Consider the following 20,031-nt stretch of genomic DNA (forward strand, 5'->3'; position numbering starts at 1 on the left):
GGCAAATGTATGCATTGAGGGAAGATGTCAAGTGTTCTACATTACTAAACCTGTTCAAGATGCATTAATTTAATTCAGCAAAGGTAAAGTAAATTAGAAATATTTTTACATTACTTTGTCATTTAAGCCTTTGCATCACGGTTTTATAGAGTCCTTTAACAACCATCACAACAACACTTCATTTATCACAAAAAATCACCATGAACAAATTTTTTTAACTAGCAGATAAAACTACCAGATAAAAAAAGGTTTCTCTAAATATTTAGACATTGCCCTATGAGCACAGGAGAAAGAACTCTGGACTAAGTCAGTCCACCTGGAGCTCTGAACCTCATTAACACATAGCTGGTTTGGTGTAGCCTTGGAAAAGTTACTCTGGGCCTCGGTAAGTTCAATTTCCTCATCTGTAAAATTAAGACCACGTTACCTCACATTTAACTAACAATTAGCAGCTTTCAGAGTACTTTGGCTTGCTGCCTGTCTGATGAGGTTTTCAAGAAATCTGATGGGCTGGCAGTCAGTGCTCTGTTTCATAGCTGAAAATTTCTTAGAACATGGAACACTATAAAAACTGCAAAATATCAACACACTCTACGATATGAGCATAAATCTCCACAATTCTAGTTGTTCTGAGAGATTATATTTAATGGGTGACAATCACAATGGTTGAGTGATTAAATAAACCAATGACAGGAACAAAAGGTTTTTAAAACTGTAAAAAAAAGGCAACAAATGAAAGTTGACCTGCTATTTTAAAGCATGGTAAGAATGTCTTTAAAAAAGTACATGCATACACTGTCACAGAAAAATCTCTACAGGTATTCACCATATTAACAGTGGTTCGCTCTGGTGCCGGGAATACAGGTGATTTTTTATCTTCCTTTTATTTATATTTTCTAAAACAAACACGAACTAGTTGATATTCTAAACAAAAACAAACCAAGACAATTATCTATAGACAGGTTACAAGCACGTCCGTTTAAAAGCTCCAATTGTAACAACATTGACAACTCCCAGGAACCCACCGGGATTTCAAGGACATAGGCAGGAAGCCCGGAAATCAGTAAAAACGGGTGACAACTACCCCCCGCGCAATCTGACAGCCAGGACCACCTCTTTTCAACCTGACTTCAAAGGAAGCTCGGAGAGGGGGCTGGCAGCTCTAGTGTTGTTTGGCAAAATCCGAATCAAAAATTCCCTCTTGCACCTCCCATATCTCGAAGAAGTGGGAGGAAAGGACTAGGGGGCGGCCGGCGATCACCAAGCATGTATAGGGAGATGGGGAGGATACGCGCCTCGCATCAGGTGCGGAAATGGTCCCTCCGCCTCCAGCCCGGGCTAGGCGCTGGCGAGGAGCAACTGACTTGGAACTAAGCCGCTCCGCCAACAGGCTTCCAGACGCGGCCCAAGGCTGCCCTCCCAACCCGGCGGGCCCGAGCCCCCATCTTACAGGGTTTTTTGGCATCCTTGATCTTCATGGCGTTGGCTCAGGGGCGAGAGGCAGCCTCACGTCCGGACCACGGAGAGCGGTGGCGGCGACTCCGGAGGTGGTGGTAGGGCCGCGCGGTGAGGCCCGGCCGGTTCCTCCCCTCAGGCCGGGCGGGGCGGGCCTAGGGCGGGGCGGCGGCGCCCGGGGCGATGCCCGGCCCAGGGGGTGGCCCCTCACCCCTGCGAGGGGCGGCCGGGACCGAGCGAGCTGGGGAAGGCCGCCGGCCTCGCCGCTCCGGGGCCCCCCGCAACCGCTCCAAACAAAAGGCCCCGGTCCCCCGAGCCGCCGCCGCCGCCGCCGCCGCACTGAGAAATAGCCCGCCCAGGCCGAACGCCCACGTGACACCAGCCCCCCTCGCTCCCGTCTCCGCCAAGCTGCTGGGGATTGTAGTTCTTCGGACCCTGAGGTTCCGCTCTCTGGCTGCAGGTGTGCGGAGGGACTACAAAGCCCAGGATGCATCGCGGCCCCTCCTCCGCGGCCCCTCCGCCGCCCGAGATCGCCTCAGAGTGGTCCCAGCGAGGGGAGGGCGGGGCCTGAGTCACGCCAGCGAGGAGGCGGCCAATGGTGGTTGGGGTGGGCGGGCTAGGGAAGTCTGGGTCTCCCGCCTGGCGGGGCCACGGGAAGATAAGAAAGGGAAGTGAGCTATTGGCGGCTACGGACATGGCTGTTGTGGCAGTTGCAGCCTTCCCCTTGAGGCAGAAAGGCTGTTCATCATGCCATGGAAAGAGCTAAATTCAGGACTCTAGAGCCGCTCTTTAGGTAGGTCATCGAGCACAGTTGTGAATTAAAGTCATTCGCAAAGGATTCTTTAAGGCAGTAACAAAGGTAACATCTATTGAATGCTTCTCATATCCAAGGCACTCTGCTGAGCACTTTTTGTGAATTATTTACTTTTAGTTCAGCAGCCTTGTGAACCACGTACGATTATTCGTTTTATTATCTGTCCTTTTGAAGATGGGGCAGGAATATGAGAAGTTAAATCACTTGCCGATCACATTGTTTTGGCCCTGATCCATGTTCCCCCATGTTCCCCTCAGGGGCCCTCCAGCCCTGCTCCCTCGTTCCAAAGGGGAAACTGATTTCCAGACAAGAAAATGAGATGCTCCAGTTCTCACAGCAAACCCAGGACAGCCCTTCCCCTATGGCTGGCAGAGTCCAGGGCCTCCAGTTGGAACGGAAAAAGATGGCTTCGGGGATCTTCCCTTGGCCTCCCCTCCGCTTTTGTCCCCCAGTTAGATGGCCAGGAATTCAGTGACTTTGACAAGAGATGGATTGAGAGTTGGTAACAGAGGATTGAGCACTCCAGGCAAAGAAACTCTTTTTACCAAAGAGCCTTACTATACTTTCCTAGTAGAAGATAAACCAAGGAATGTGAAGAAGGTCAGGAAGGGACACAAGCTATCACTTAAGGAGCACGGCCTAAGAGCTGTTGCTCTGCAAAGTGCTTTACTTTAAAATTTTTAATTTAAATTTAATCCTCGCAAACACCCTTTGAAATACAGTGATTAAGAACTCAAACTTGCCCAGCACAGTGGCAAGTAGTGGTCCCACGTACTCTGGAGGCTGAAGCAGGAGGATCCCTTGAGCCTACGAGTTAGAGGCTGTAGTGCAGCAATGATGATGTCTGTGAATAGCCACAGCATGCTAGCCTGGGCAATATAGGGAAACCTGTCTCTAAAAGAATAAATAAAGAAAATAAAAAAAAAAAAGAACTCAAATTTGAATTCAAATCTTGGTCCTACAGCTTGGTAACAAACATGGGCAAATTACTTCATCACTCTGATTTTCACTGGGAATAATGATGCCTACATTTCATGAGATTGAGGTGGGGATTAAATGAAAAATGTAAATAATGTGCTGCTTTGGTTTGTTTGTTTCCTCTGAAATTCATGTTGAAACTTAGTCTCCAAAGTGAGAGGTGGAGCCTTTAAGAGGTGATTGTGTCCTAAGGGCTCTGCCCTCAGGAATGGACTAATCCATTCACAATTAATGGATTAATTGATTAGGGGTTAATGGATTAATGGGTTATCACGAGATTGGGACTAGTGGCTTTATAAGAAGAGGAAGACAGACCTGAGCTGGCACACTCAACGTCCTTGCCATGTGATGCCATCTGATGTCCTGTGCTGCCTCAGGACTGCAGAGTCCCCACCAGCAAGAAGGCCCTCACCAAATGTGGCCCCTCAACCTTGGACTTCTCAGCCTCCATAATTGTAAGAAATGAATTTCTTTTTTTTTATAAGCTACCCAGTTTCAGGTATTCTGTTATAAGTAACAGAAAAGGGCTTAACACATAGCCTGTAGGTAGTGATCAGTAAGTGATGACTATGTTTATTATTAATATTTTGATTGTTATTGTATATATAAGGAAGAAAGGTTAAGTATCTAGACTGTTTGCCCAGCCTTCTGAGCTTCTAGGTATGGCACCTGGCAACTCAAAACCCTCATAGTAGACTTAATCTTCTATTCCTCTTTTATTTCCTCTTGTTACTCTATCCCACACATTACCCTAGATATTCTAGAATGGTCCTGTTTCCCACCATTTTATTGGGTAAGAGTCATGATCTCTGATCTGACATGGCTTCAGAGAGTATTCACTATCTAATATGATTCACTTGCTGGTTCTGTAAGTCTCGTGGGCACACCGAGTTCTCTACTAACATATATCTTTGGTCGTTTCCAGCCTTTCTGATAATATCAGCTTGGGAGTCAAAGGCAAAGTGAGACATATACGTTGTAATAGGCTGGTAATGGTCTGAGAGGAAGGAGAGCTAGAAGTGAGAAGCCATGGGAATTAAGGTAAGTTTTGGACACAGGGTCTTGCTAGTTTCTGCAGCCACAGAAATGAGTGTACACGTGGATGACTTAGCTTAAAAGTTAGGTATTAAACCTGTGATGTTACTGGAGTTAATAATCTATTTGCTATTTGCTCAACTATGATGTTACGGCAGGGCTGACTGAGAATAGACCGAGAGACACACACAGAGATTTTGGCAATACAGGTTTTATATGCCGGCCGGCAAGGCAAGGAGGGGAATTTGCTCTCCCCAAATTCTGAGCACCAGACAAAGAGCATTGCAGTCTTTGATACACTCTGCTTAAGGAGGAGGGGCACCGCTACAACAGGGTTAACTTTAGTGAGCCAGGGTCCTGAGCCACTTTTACAGTCTGGTACACTAATTGCTACAGGTGATTTATGAGGAGAAGGTCGCAGGTGAGGAGGGGGCCCAGGTAAGGATCGCAAGGAAAAAAAAAGCACCGTAGTGGAATTTTGGAATTTCTAAGAATTCCACTTTAGTGGAATTTTCCAATCTTCCACTTCAATGAGACTACCCTTTGGTCTATGTTATGTGCCAGAAAAACACTGAACCTTGAATAGCGAAAATTCTAGTCTTAGGTCAGTTATGGGAATTGCTGTGTGACCCTAGGAAAGTCCCTTCTCCTCTTTGGGCTTCAAATTATCCATCTGCAAAATGAGATGATTAAGATTTCTTTCATCTCTACTTTTTGAGGTTCATTAGTATCTGTCCCTTTTTCAGAACCAATGTCAGATGGGTTCAACCATGTTTTTCCTTAAGTTTTCACCAGTGTGATTGAAACTGATAGGTCATCCTGCTTCAGTTTCTGGCCCATCATTTTTCTGCGGCCCCCCGTTGGCTCTCAGCCCCAGTTCTTCCCCCCAGCACTGTCTGGTTAATTGCATTTTCTCTCTTTTCTAGCCTGTCCTCAGGACCATTCCTGGCAGAGTGAGTGCAGGAGCTGGAAAGAACATCTAAAGGGGCCAAGAGACTGTCTTCCTGTCTCATATTTATTGTCTACAAAATGTAGTAAATCCAGCCCATCATGCAAAGTGATAGAGGAAACCTGACACATCCTCATTTGGCCTTTACTGAGTGGGCATCTATGGAGACAGGTGGTGGCTTGTACCTAATGATGACTACGAGATCTTCTGGGTATGGAGTAAACACACATTTACACACACACACCCCCTTCAAAGCCTACACTAAGCTTTTAACAACGAATCCTGTTTCTAATTAGATGGTCAAGAACACACTCCAGTCAATCCTTGGATCCACAAACTCAAATCAACATCTCACTGTGGCAGAGCATTATTAACATCAGCATCATCAGCCATCACCCTTGTCATCATCATCATCACTATCATGATAATGGAAGCACAATTTCATTCAACAAATATTAATTAAGCTTTAACAATGTTCCAGGCACTGGAGTACCTGCTGAGGGGGAAGAGGTTTGGAAGAGAAACAATCATCAAGTTAACAATCAATAAACAAGAATAGGCTGTGATAAATGATGTGAAGGAAATAGTTAGGCTGATGTGCCAAAGAGTGCCTGGGGCTGTGGGGGAGGAGGAGAGCTCGATTTTAGATTGGATGGTTCAGGAAAGGTTCTTGGAGGAAGTGGCCTTTGAGCTGGAACCCATGCAAATTGCTGAGGGAGAGTGTGCCTGATACAGGTGTGACTAGGACTGGAGGTAGGTTTGCTTTGAGGAACAGAAGGATCAATGTGGGGGGGAGTAGAGAATGGGGGGTAAAGTGATAGGAGATAGAGTCGGGGAGGGGAGCTTGCTGGGCCTTGAGGACCACTGGAAGACTTTAAGCAGGGGAGTGACATGCTCTATGATTCTAGAGGACCATTCTGGATGCTTTGTGGCGAATGGGTGGATTGGAGAGGAACCATGACTTGAAAATGAAAGGACTAACCTCAGACTCCTTCCTCGCCCTCAGGGTCCACATGCAATCAGTCACCAAGTCTGAGCTCTGGGAGCACTCCAGCAATTGTACAGGGGCTTGAATCCGTGTGGCAGCAGAGATGGGGAGAAATGTCAGATTGAGAACTTCCTTTAATATCTGCTCAGTGACATGCTCTTGTAGTCCCAGCTATTTGGGAGGCTGAGGTGGGAGGATCACTTGAGGCCAGGAGTTCAAGGCTGTAGTGAGCTGAGTGAACTGTGATCGTGTCTGTGAATAGCCACTGCACTCCAACCTGGGCAACATTTCAATACTCCATCTCTAAAAAAACAAAACGGGCTGGGTGCAGTGGCTCACGCCTGTAATCCTAACACTCTGGGAGGCCGAGGTAGGAGGATCGTTTGAGCTCAGGAGTTCGAGACCAGCCTCAGCAAGAGCGAGACCCTGTCTCTATTAAAAATAGAAAAAAAATTAGCTGGGCAACTAAAAATAGAAAAAATTAGCCGGGCATGGTGGTGCGTGCCTGTAGTCCCAGATACTCAGGAGGCTGAGGCAGGAGGATCACCTGAGCCCAGGAGTTTGAGGTTGCTGTGAGTGAGAGTGATGATGCCATGGCACCGTAGCCCGGGCAACAGAACGAGACTCTGTCTCTAAATAAATAAATAAACAAAACAAAAAAACTTCATTTAACAAATGCTTATTGAGCTCCTATAATGCACTAGGCACTGTTCCAGGGATTAGGGATATGGCGATGAACAGGACAAGGCCCCTGCCCTCCTGGAGCTGCCATTGGCTGTAAGCAAGTCAACAGCTGTATAATATTGTTTTAGGTCATGTAAATGCTGTGAAGATAATGAAGCAGGATAAAGGGATGAAGAGTGATTGGGACTGTTGGTGATAGAGTGGTTGTTGAAGATGAATTAGATGAAGGGGAAGGGACAGGAAAAGGGAGGCAGGAAGGGTAGATTTTAGGTTTGGGCTTGAGCTTTGGGGGAGATAGATGGCCCTGTCATTCACTAAGAAGGGAAACATGGAGAATGAATAAGTGGGAAATCAAGGGTGCCTCTTGGCCTTGTTTGCTTCTGGGCCACTCCTGTCCTCAGGGTGCAGATACAATCCCTGTGTTGTCATGGGAACCTGCTTGTTTCAACAGTTGATGATTTGCATCTCAGAGGCCCCCAGCTTGAGCAGCACAGACTTCTGCCCTGCCCAGGAATGAGTCCTGCTGGGCATGTGTGTGGAAATGGGGAAGTATCTCTCTCTGAAGTCCTCCTCTGCCTGCTAATCCCCACCTCCTGGTACTTCCACCTCGACACATCCAGCCTCATCATCCTCCCACTCCCTCTCCATCTTCCTAAATGCCCCATCTTCGCTGGTGGTACCAGCACCACCCACTCACTCAAGATGGAAGGTTGGAAGTCATCCTGGACTCCTCCCGCCCCCTCACAGCGCACATCCAACCAGTCGTCAGGCTGTTATCCTCATGTCCCTTCCTTCCTGCCCAACCTCACTGCTGTCCCTGGGCACCAGCCTCCACAGCTCTCATTTATACTCTTAAAGGCCCTTCCTGCCTCTTGGCTGGCTTTATCTGATGCACTCTTTTTATTAATGCCAGAGAGAGTTTCCTCAAATGCAAACCAGACTGTATCATCTCCAGGGCTTAGGACCAGAGCTCTCCCTGCCATGTTGCCTTCCAGATAAGATCCCAGCCCTTTAGCCTAGGATAGAAGACCTCACAATTGGCCTCTCCGTGCCTCTTCAGCTGCATCTCTTGCCTCTGCTCACCTTTCATTATATGCTCTAATAAGACAAAAACTGCATATAGCAAACTGACTGCATGTACATGCTTCTACCTTTACCTCTCACTGCAGAATAGTGCAGTGATCCGTTTACTTGCCTGTGTCCTTCGCTACCAGATGAGCTCTTTGAAGGCTGGGATTGTGATATACTCTGCTTGGTTTCCCCAAGCCTAGCAAGGGATCGGGCCCAGAATGGGAACTCACAAATAATTAAAATGGATGAGGTTGGGCCCAGGTCCTTCAGATGCAACCTGGACACTCTCATTCTTGTAGAAACTTCTAGCAACCAGTAATTAATGACAACAAAAGTAGTTTGGTACCTCCGGTAGGAGTGAATCACTGTACTTTATGAGGGTGGTACTAATGAGACTATGGCCTGGGAGCCTTCTGGTACTTCCTAACACCATCTTTAATCAGGGGCAGCTCTAATTACAGGAGGCCCTCTTCCTGGGCCTGGGATGCCTACTCACGTATTTATCAAGGCTTTGACCAGGTTAGAGTAGAGTGGAGTGGTTAAAAACTAAGCATCATAACCAGGCAGAATTAGGTTTCAAGCCTTGATTGCTTGTGCAATTTTGGAGTGGTAATTTTGCTTCTCGATGTCTCAGTTTTCTCATCTATAAAATGGGGATAAAAATGGCTCCCATGCTATTGAAACTTTGTGACGATAAAATGACTTCTTGTGTCTAAAATGCTTAACTCGGTAACTGGCACAGGGAGCCAAAGAGCGCCCTTGCTGGTGACATAAGACAGACAAAGCATTCATGCTGTTGTTGGAGCCTCAATTTAAATATCACTTCAGTGGCATTGCGTGCAAACTAGACTGCGGCACCTGCTTCACCTTCTCATAGAACCTGACTACTTTTATTTATAGCGTTCATCATGGTATCATTTAGTCAGACTCCCTCACTCAGCAAGCTCCCAGAGGAAAGACTCTGCTCTTTGTGTTCACCTTTGTGTCCTCCACTCTTAACACAGTTCCTGGCACATGGACAGCTCTGAATATTGGAATGAATGAATGAATGAGCAAATGTTTCCTACTGTCTGCTATGACTAGAGATCGTGGCATGCCATATATGTGTGTGCGTGTGCGCGCACGCGCGTTTGGTGGGGCTACTTCGTGAGGCTGGAAGTGAAAAGGCTGGTAGAAAGCCCCTGGTGAGGAAGGCTGGAGGCAGACTCTGGTAGGGAGCTCTGCACCCGCATAAGGAGGGACTGAGAGCACATAAGGACAGGATCATAGGATTCTGCATCATGGGATTTTTTAAGCTGTCACTGCCTTAGGCTGTGAGGCCAGTGTGTATAATAAGAATAGTTTGTACAGTTCTTATTTGGAAACCAGGCTTGACTGAAAGTTTAGCCAGCCAGCCAGCCAGCAAGAATAGCTTTCTGGAGCTTAGAGCCTTGTGAAAATTCCAAAACTGGGGATAATCCCCCCCCAAATTTTCTCACTGGCTTTGAAAAGCAGGATATATATTTTTAAACGCCTTCTTCATCTATGATACAAATTATCTGACACTTCCTGTGCAGAAGCCCATAGAAGGCAGGAAGGAAGGCGCCAGGAATGTCAGGTGCTTCATATGAAGTCACCAGCTAAGGAATAGGAAGAGTAAGAAGTATAGCAGGTCCTTGAAAAACGTCATTTCCTTCAACGTCGTTTTGTTATATTAAAATAACATTGATGAGAAAAAAAAAAATCACCTCCCGGCCAGGGCCACTGATCTGTGTGAGTGTGGATGTTCTCCCCCTGTCTGCGTGGCTCTCTTCAGGTACTCCGGTTTCCCACCACATCCCAAAGATGTGCACGTGAGGTTAGCTGGTGTGTCTGTGTGCTCCCTGTGTGTGTATGTGAGTGTGAGTGTGAGTGTGATGGGATGGCTTCCTGGCCAGGGCTGGTTCCTGCCTGGTGACCTGAGCTGCCGTGATAGCCTCTAGCTACCTGTGACCCTGAACTGAAATAATTGGGTAAATAATTTCGTTACTTGTTTTTATTAATCTTTCTTAAATGTACGTATAGCTCATTTATTTCAGTGTTTAATATTAGAAATATTTTGGTCCTTATTTAGAAGTTTGGTGATGTTTTTGTGACCAGAAATATGCCATCAGAACTTAACTCGTGTTATATCAATTAGCCTATGGTAAAATTGGTTTCGTTATACATTGTTTTGCTTAAAGTTGCAGTTTTCAAGATCCTATTGACAATGTTAAGTGAGGACTTACTACTGTACAGTGTGGTAGGTGGCCAGACTAGAGCAATGCTGTTCAAAATGTGCACAGCGGGATGCTGGTCCCCGAACTGCTATTGGCTCCCAGCAAGACATGGAGCAGGAAGGTAGCATTGCACTGATTTACATTTTGGCCCAAGCTGTCACTGCCCTAGGCTTGGACCGGTAACAGATAGTTCACTGATAAGCCGTTTTGAGCAGCACTGACCTAGGGCATGGGCTTTGGAATCAATCAGACTTGGCTCTACTTCCTAAGCAAGTTCCTTAAGCTCTCTGAGTCTTGGATTCCAAATCTGGAGAATGGAGATTCATATGCTCAACAAAAATTTTGAGCATCTACTATATGCTAAGCACTGTTCCATGAGTTGAGGATATCACAGTGACCTTGACAGATGGATTCTGGCTTTCGAGGAGCCTACAGAGAGAGAAGTGAGATAATGACAGCTTATTATAAATGCTGTTAAGAAAGCTGATAGGGTGAAGTGAAAGACAGTAACTCTAATGTATATGAAACAGACTGGATGATTAGGGAAGGCCTTTCTTAAGAAGGTTGACTTGAGAAGTTTGAGGAGACAGCTGTGCAAAGAACTCAAGGATAAGTGCTCCAGGGAGAGGGAAGAGCAAGTGCAAGTTCTCTGCAGCATGTTGGGGAAGTAGGAAGATGGCCAGTATGTCTGGAGTAGTGTGAGCAAGGTAAAGTGACTCAGGAGAGCTCGCAGGATCCAGTTCATGCATGGCCTAGTAGGACACAAAGAAGAGTTTAGATTCCATTCCCAAAGCAATTCAAAGCCATCAGAGGGTTTTAAGCCAGATCGTAAAGTTTCTTGAAAACCATGTTAAAGAGTTTGGACTTTGTCCAAAGGACAGGGACCCACCAAAGATTTAAAAGCACGGGAGTGTCAAGATTAGAACTGCATTACAGAAAGTTTACTCTGGCTGTGGTAAAGATAATAGCTTAGGCAGGACTGGAGGCAAAGAGACCAGCTAGGGGAAGACATTCTAGTAGTTGAATGAGGAAATAAATGTAAGAATGATTGAATTCTCATCATTAAATAGATCACAAGCTTCCTTCACCTGGAACCTCACCATCTCTTGCTTTGGATGTCCTTCAGCACAAACTAGGTCTTTGTGCAAGTCAATTTTTAATTAACATTTAACTAACTAAATTGACTAGCTAAAATAAAATCAAACTAGATCATTCGGTCTACAGGAGCTGAGCACTAGTGCACAACTCCGACCTTCTCCGTGGTGTAGAAGTCTGTCTCCTTTACATTGTTTACTATTCACCTATTTACCTTCATACCCACCAATGCTCGAGGCTGGAAGATGAGTCAGTTTCCAACAGCAACTGAACTGGACAGATTTCCATCTGAGACCAAACAAATAGCTAGGCTGTTTGGAATTTCTGCTTCCAGAATTATCCAGCCACAGAGCCTGTTGCACAAGGCAAGCTGGCACTTGACCAACCTGCTTAATAGAAGTCTTAGTGCTCTTACATGGGACAAGTCCTATTCATTCTTTGAGGCCTCGCCAGCCAACACTGGCTCAATCGGTATCAACAATCAAATAACAATGCTGAGAACTGTTTATTGAGCACTTACTATGTTCCAGGCACTGGGCTAAGGGCTCTGTATGTGTTCTCTGATTTTAAACCTCACAACAACCTATGCAATAGGTGTTCTTAAATAACTATTTTAAAGAGAAAGAAACTGGAAATTAGAGAGACTAAGTAATTTAATGTCATATAACTAATAGGATACTGGCCAGGATTTGAATCTGGTTCTGTCTGATTCTAGAGCCCTCTGTCATTTCAATAGTAAATTTTAATTTCTATTTTAATGATGTCTTATAATTGTTAAAGTTATATATGCTTATTGGCATACATTCAAACAATTTGCTGAAAGTGTTATCTATTACTGTGTAGGAAATCACTCCAAAGCTTAGTGGCTTAAAAAAAACAACAATCATGTTATCAAAACCACAAGGGAGTTTCAGCTTAGATCTAATTTGCTTGCTGCACAAAGATCCTATTATTGAGACAGCGAGGATTGCCAAGGAAGAAAGGAATTTTAATGGGGAAGACGTCTGTCAAGTGAACAGGAGAAATAGTCTCAAATCTGTCTTCCGGACCAAGAGAGATCATGGGCTTTTTAAGGAGGGGCCACGTGCACTGGGACAGATCACGTGCATTGGGCAGGTCGTGGGGGATGGTGATTCTTGGCATCAGGAATCTTGCTTGGGGGCCTTAGGAATCTCAACTCCTTTGTCTTGTGAAAATTCTGCCATTTCTGGGAAACAACTCAAAAAGTTCAAGTAGTTAAGGGAGGAGATTATAAAAAACATATAGGGGTCATTGAAATTTGTTCATAGAGCCGGCTACAATGTAATTATTATCTTTCATCTTTCTTGGGCTTAACTGGGCTCTGCTAGTCATGCCAACTTAGTATCTCTCATGTGGTTATTGTTGCTGTGGTTATATTGGCTGGGGCTGGAATCTTCTTGAAAGCGTTCTCATTGTCATGTCCAGCACCTGATCTGACTCTAGGCTGGGAGCTCAGTGGGGTTGTCCACTGAAACACATACACCTGGTCTCTCCCAGTGGCCTGGGCTTCCTCACAGCACGATAGCTGGGTTCCTAAAGCACACATTCCAAGAAAAAGGAAGTAGAAGCTGCCCATTTCTTAAGGCCTGGACCCGGAAACTGAACAGTACCACTTACACTGTTTTCCATTGATCAAGCAGAGCCAATGTACAGAGCCAACATTGAAGGGGAGGAAACACAGATTTCACTTCTCAAAGATAGGAATGTCAAAGAACTTGGAGTTCCTACTTTAAAACTTTCATATGCTGGGCGCAGTGGCTCACGCCTATAATCTCAGCACTTTGGGAGGCCAAGGTTGGAGGAACGCTTAAGGTCAGGAGTTTGAGATCAGCCTGGGCAACATGGTGAGACCCCCATCTCTACAAAAAAAAAAAAAAATTAGCTGGGCATGATAGCACACGTCTATAGTCCCAGCTACTCAAGAGGCTGAGGCAGGAGGATTGTTTGAGCCCAGGAGTTCGAGGTTGCAGTGAACTATGATCACAACACTGCTCTCCAGCCTGGGTGACAGAGTGAGACCCCATCTCAAAAAAGCCCAACAACAACAACAATAACAAAAAACCCCCCCAAAACAGTCACAGTCTGCCTCTGACCACACATGGTTTTTTTTTGTCTCCTATAGCACTTCCAGGTGTGTATAAGGTATCTTGAGTGTGGTTCCTTAGTTATAGCTCTTTGTGTATGATTCTTATTGATCTGAAGACCTGCAAACTAAGAAGACAAGTTATCTGTCCCCTGCACCCAACATACAATAGTGGGATAGGAATCAGAAAATTGCAGTAAACATTTCCACTCAAAAAACACAAAACAGGAGGTGCATAGACGTTGCTGCTCTGTGGCAATTCTGAAATCCAGTCAGGCACGTGTTGCTGGTTTCTTGATTAGGGTCCAGTTCTACTGAACGATTCTCTGCAGGTCTGTCTTCTGGGCTCTTGGTTCTACTTTCTGAATTTAGCCTTCTTTTTCCTGAAATGTAACCTGTGTTTGCCCCTGAGTAGTTTTCCAAGCCTCCTTCCTGCCCATAGAAGTTTTAAAATGCAAAGCCCTCTTTTCACCTTGTACTGTCTCCTTGCCTTTTAGTCCCAGCTGATTCTAAACACTTTGAGGATTTTCTGTGATTCTTACTGGGGTTCCCTCCATTGGGAAAAAGCCACGACCTTAAATCTCTTTGGCTTATATAAGTCCTTTTCTACCCTAGGTTTCATTTGAGGCTGCCATGGGACAAGGCCCTTCAGATTCTTAGAAATTCTATTGTTTAATAAAGAGAGACAGTGAATTCTCTAGAAGAATTGTGTCTGTTTAAAAGGGTTGATAAGTTACCTTCTTAACCTTTCTAGCTCTTAACCAAAGATGCTATTCCCACCCTTTGCTGGAAAGCTATTTTTTAATTTGAGAATAGTTTGCCCTATGGAGAGGCTATGAGTGAGAAGCAGTTTTATTTTCAAACCCAGAAAACTCTGGCTCTTTTTTTAAACCCTCTAAATTTTGCCTGGAAACTAACCACTTCCTTTTTTTTAGCTGCTTTTCCTCCTTTGCAGTTTACTGTAGGCAACTTGGCTAGATCATCACGTTCATTAGGTGCATTTTCTACTTTTCCACATCACAGCTGACAACAGTGCCACCAAGCCTCCCAAGCCCCTCCAAGGGTCCCCTTTCTTCCCGCCTCCAGTAACATTGCCCTCACTTTTCCATAAGGCGTCAGCAAGACCCTTTAGGCTTCACCAACATGTTTGTTAAGGCCCCTTGGCTCCCACCTGCTGTTCAGATACAGGATGAGGCCACATGTCTAAACATGTTACAGCAGCAACCCACTTCTCATACCAATCGATATCTGGTTCCAGTTATCTGTTGCCATGTGACAAATCACCCAAACCTTAGTTGCTTAAAATAACAACAGTAATTTGGTTGTTACTGCTTGGGGTCCTCAGGCTTGACAAGGCTCATTTAGCCAGTTCTTACTCAGGGTCTCTCATGAAGTCCAGCTGTCCAGCTGGGGCCAGAGTCAGTCTGAAGGTTAGCCCAAGCTAACTCAATTCAATCCCTCCCTCTTATAAGTGGGCTATTAGCAGGTTAACCTGGTTAACTAAGGGGAGCCATGCCGAGAGGCCTTGTGGACTTTTAGAGCTAAATTATAGCTGAGGTCATGGGTGAGATGATTGAACAAAGGAAATCATTTGTTGGGAGAGAAAACTGGAAGGCAGAGATGACAGAGACCACAGGGCACTCTGATTCCTGTGCCTTTCCAGCTCCGTAAGTCCTGGCTGCACTTGGTTTCTGTAATACCTCTGCATTCTTACCATAACCTTCCATTTTGACTTGAGTTTGCCTGAAGAGATTTCTGTACCTGACATGCAACGTAATGTCTTGACTAGAACCCCAGACAGATGTTATAAGGATCTTCCTTATTCTCAAGTAGTAGGGAGAAACAAGCATGGACGTCAGGACTGTTTATTTATCCATTATTAATTCAAGAACGTCTCCACTGAACTTCTGTTAGGTACTAACTTCTGCTAGGCACTGGACACAGAGAGGTGAACAAGATTGACAAGGTCGCTGTTCTTATGGAGCTTACAGTCTAATGAGAATGACTCAGAGCCAAATTCAAATTCCTCCTCTGCCAGTTACTAGCTGGATGAAGTCCCCATTTAATTGAGGACTTCATTTGCTCATCTGGGAAATGGACATCACTTTGTGGAGCTGGTTTGAAGATCAAAGGGATGCACAAGTATGTGTCTGTGTGCGTAGATCGTGTGGCACATGGAAAGCCCTAAAATATTTGAGTTTCTTTTTCCTGTTCCTGTTTTATTAAATCAGGGTTGGCATTTTGTCTTATGCATTGTAGGATTTCTAGCAGCATCCCTGGCCTCTACCCACTAGATGGTAGTAGCTCTGCCTCCACCCCAAGTTGTGATAACCAAAAATGTCTCTACATGTTGCCAAATGGGCCTTGGGGTGGGGGATGGGAGGCAAAATTGCCTTGTTACAAACCACTGCTTTAGGTAAAAGGCCACGGACATTTATGCGTAAAGCTGCAGACCCCGCTTCTGTGCTTGACTTCCCCATCCATGTGACTTCCTTTCACTGGGTTTTTGGCTCCCAAGAAAGATAATATGAAGAGGAAACTAGACCAACATCAATTTTGTAGTGCTAGCATCGTCAGCAGGAAGGAAAATCTGCATAGCCTTCTCCCTCCTTCTCTGAGGTCAAGTCCAGTCCTGCCCTTTTAATTACCTCCAGCCATTTCAGCAGACCAGGATGATCTACCCTGGTATGAAAACCAACAGGCTTGGCCAGATCTGATAGTGCAGAGAAACCTGCGTCTCTCCCCAGTGCCTTTTGCATGTGCCCCACGCTAGCGGTTGAGGGTCATGGCTTTGGTGGCTCTTAGCTGCAATACACTAGTCATTTCCTGAGGGAGAGGGAAGGGGTTCTGTTTCCAGAGGCTGCTCCGGGAATTTCACAACAGAGGGGCCATGGGCATAGCAATCTGGTTTTGGTAGAAACTGAGTTTGCATGGCAAGAATATGATTTACCCATATGTTAGCACATTGATTGCCACACTAGAAAAAAAATTTTTTTCCTTGGGGCCATGGTGTTTTATTACAAAAATAAACTAAAACTTCAAAAACAAAATGATCCTAATTTAATGAAAAATTTTTTATTGGTTTCTGTGTGTGAGTTATATGCAATTAAATTGTCAATATTAATTATAACAATAAGAATATCAACAAGTAAGATTTTCATGAATCAACTGCAGGGTTTTGCCCAGGGGGCCACCATCACGTAACATGTATGCTACAGCATGGCAGGGTGAGTTGCCTGCGCACCACGTGGCTCCCAAGGTAAAGACATGTGTGAGTTACATATGCTTCACGAGGCCCCGGGCTCAAAACTAGCATGCATTAAATACAACTTACCATGGCAGTTAATGTGTTAAAGAAAAACTCTAAAAATACCTTAGTTTTCTAAAAAAGCCTTTGTTTATACTTTATATAAGATTGAGGCTAGGCATGGTGGCTCATGCCTGTAATCCTAGCATTCTGGGAGGCCGAAGTGGGAGGGTTGCTTGAGATCAAGAGTTGGAGACCAGCCTGAACGAGAGCGACACCTTGTGTCGACGAAAAATAGAAAAAAAATTAGCCCACACCTGTAGTCCCAACTACTTGGGAGGCTGAGGATAGCTTGAGCCCAGGAGTTTGAGGTTGCAGTGAGCTATGATCATGCCATTGCACTCTAGCCTGGCATGACAGAGCGAGACTATATCAAAAAAAAAAAAAAAGATTGAGAAAAAAATGTTTGTCTTAAATATTATGGTGGTGGTAATGGGGGTGGGGCTTCTCTTGGCATTATTACGTGGTCGTCTCTCTGACACTTTGTTTTGCCACTTTCTCCCTTGCTCATTTATTGGCCTTCTTGCTATTTTTTGAACACCAAGTTCCTTCAGAGCCTTTGCACTTGTGTTCCCTTTTCCTAGAACACACCTTGTCTTAGTCTGCTCAGGCTCCCATAATAAAATACCATAGACTGAGTGGCTGAGACCACGGAAACTTCTTTCTCATAGTTCTGGGGGCTGGGAAGTCCAAGATCAAGATACCAGCAGGGTAGGTTTCACTTTGGGGGTCTCTTCTCTTGCTTGCAGGGGTGGAGTGACTGAACTTGCTGGTGTCTCATCTTAGACATACGCTAGTTCTATCGGATCAGGGCCCTACCCTTATAACCTCATTTAACCTTAATCACTTCCTTAGGGGTTCTATCTCCAAATGCAGCCAGACTGGGCATTAGAGCTTCAGCATATGAAGTTGGGGGGTGGGGGACAAAAACATTCGTTTCACAACACTCCCTTGTTAGACCTTCACCTGCCTTTGTCCCTACCTTGATTTAGCTCTTGGCTACCTAAGCACATCTTCCCCCCTTTTATCCTGTTACTCTCATTCTCTACTGCTTTGTTTTTCTTCCTAGCACTACCTAAAATTATTTTACATTAAAAAAAAAATTGTGTTTATTGTCTGTCCCTACCTCTTAGGTGTGTCTTAAGGATTAAATGAGTTAACTTAAATATTCATCCACAAATGTCTGTTGAGTGCCTACAACATGCAAGGCACTGTAGCAGCTTCTAGGGTTGCAATGGTGAAAAAAAGCACACTTCCTCCTTGCCCTTATGTAGGTTACAGTATGGTAAGAATGTTTATTAAACACTTACTGTGTGCCAGGTATGGTGCTGAGAGTTTTATTCAGATTATTTTGTTTGATCATCAGAAAGATCCTTTGAGGTAGGTCCTATTGTACTAATTTTATGAAAGAGACATTAATAGCCTGATGGATAAGATACTTTCTCAAAGTCATTGCTAGTTCAAGGTCAAAGTAGTTAGAGCTGAATCTTGCAGCTGGCATCATGGCTGATGCTCTTGGCCACCATGCTAAACTGGCACTGTAGAGCACATTTGAGGAGATGAAACAAAGTCCCATATGGCTGTAACCTCAGTGTTGGAAAATGTTCAGCACTGGTTATTTCCATTACTCATTAGAGTAACCCATGGGTGCACTTCACTATAAACAAATTTGGGTATAAAAACTTGCATGTACAAAAGATGAATCTTCTCAGGCATTATCAAGAATACTATTAAAATCATTGCCATGGGATTCCTTTACTTTACAGTGTGCAATAGAAAACGCAGTGGGGGGCTTTGGACGTGGATAGACCTGGGTTCACATACTTACTCTGCCACTTACTGTCTTTGGAACCTTGGGCAGGTTCTGAGACTCAGTTTTCTTATCTGTGAAATGGGGATACATTGTAACCAGATACACCATCAAACCCAAACTTTGGTGAGACTTTGCTCTAAGGTAACTTCTGAGCACACACAGAACCTCTGCACCTGAAGTACAAGCTGTGGGCTGAAACGCTGCTTTGGAGCCATCTAACAGAAACTTTAAAAGCCTGGTTTTTCCATAGTTGTCAATGACATTGTAATTAAATTAGAAATCACAAAAAGATTTTTAAAATCCCATAGTTTGGAACTTTTAAAACATATAAAGTAGTATACATCTGAGACATTAATCATAACGGAAACTTAAAAGCCATTACAACGGAATGATAATGAAAATAATAGACATGGAAGGGCCGGGCGCGGTGGCTCATGCCTGTAATCCTAGCACTCTGGGAGGCCGAGGCGGGCGAATTGTTTGAGCTCAGGAGTTCGAGACCAGCCTGAGTAAGAGTGAGACCCCCGTCTCTACTAAAAAATAGAAAGAAATTAATCGGACAACTAAAAATACATAGAAAAAATTAGCCGGGCATGGTGGCACATGCCTGTAGTCCCAGCTACTCGGGAGGCTGAGGCATAAGGATTGCTTGAGCCCAGGAGTTTGAGGTTGCTGTGAGCTAGGCTGACGCCACGGCACTCTAGCCCCGGCAACAGAGTGAGACTCTGTCTCAAAAAAAAAAAAAAAAAAATAGACATGGAAACTTGCAAGGTGGAGCTAAAGTAACATTAGGAGAGCAATTTGTAGCCTAAAATACTTACGTCAGACAATAAGGATAGAAGTTAATGTGTTAAGCATCCGGCTTAAGAAGGTAGCTATTTTCATTCATAATAAGCCCAAAGAAAGACGGAAGGAGGTAACAAGGACAGAGGCGGGAATTAATGAAGTCGGGGGACATAATTTCGTGAAAATCCATAAAGGCAAATGTTAGTTCTTTCAAACAAATGACAAAATGAGCAAGTTGAACAAGATAAAGAGAAGGTGCAATTCAAAGGATGTGAGAGATGACTAAGGGGCCCCAACGACAGACACATCAGGAATTTAAAAAGTAATGAGGGAATATCATGAGCAACTTAAGGTCAATATATTTGAAAACTCACAAGTCGAAATAGTTGGATTTTCAGAAAAATTTAATGCGCTGGAAGTGACTCAGCAAGAAACAGGCAGACAGGAACCAAGAGAGTGAGGAGGGACCACAGCCAGCGGGAGGATCGCAGGGGAGGTCAGAGCAGAGGGGCAGAAGCGTGAGCACATCACCCCCCAGACTCTGCCAGGGGTGCAGCTCCCAGGCCTGGGGCAGGGTCTGGGGGGCTTGCAGGGAAGGGCAGCCTGGAGGCCCGTCCAGCCCCCTGGCCCCGGGAGCGGGCTCCTGCCCACTCAGCACCTCCTGCCCCAACCCTGGCATGGTGATGGGCACCATGTTCCTTCCTGCCCTGCCACA

The 20,031-nt window shown here is 45.0% G+C and overlaps 1 protein-coding gene across 1 annotated transcript in view; it reads right to left on the reverse strand.

The window, feature by feature from the left end:
* The window catches only part of PANK3 (pantothenate kinase 3), a 24,760-nt gene extending 22,981 nt beyond the window's left edge, over positions 1 to 1,779 (reverse strand). Inside the window, exon 1 of the mRNA XM_012655761.1 lies at positions 1,451 to 1,779. Coding sequence (XP_012511215.1) covers positions 1,451 to 1,478 — 28 coding nt within the window. The 5' untranslated portion in view covers positions 1,479 to 1,779. The remainder of the gene's footprint in view (positions 1 to 1,450) is intronic.
* Between the last annotated feature and the right edge of the window lie 18,252 nt (positions 1,780 to 20,031).

This window comes from Propithecus coquereli, unplaced genomic scaffold, assembly GCF_000956105.1.
Source record: "Propithecus coquereli isolate 6110/MARCELLA unplaced genomic scaffold, Pcoq_1.0 Scaffold483, whole genome shotgun sequence".
In the NCBI taxonomy this organism is placed as follows: Eukaryota; Metazoa; Chordata; class Mammalia; order Primates; family Indriidae; genus Propithecus; species Propithecus coquereli.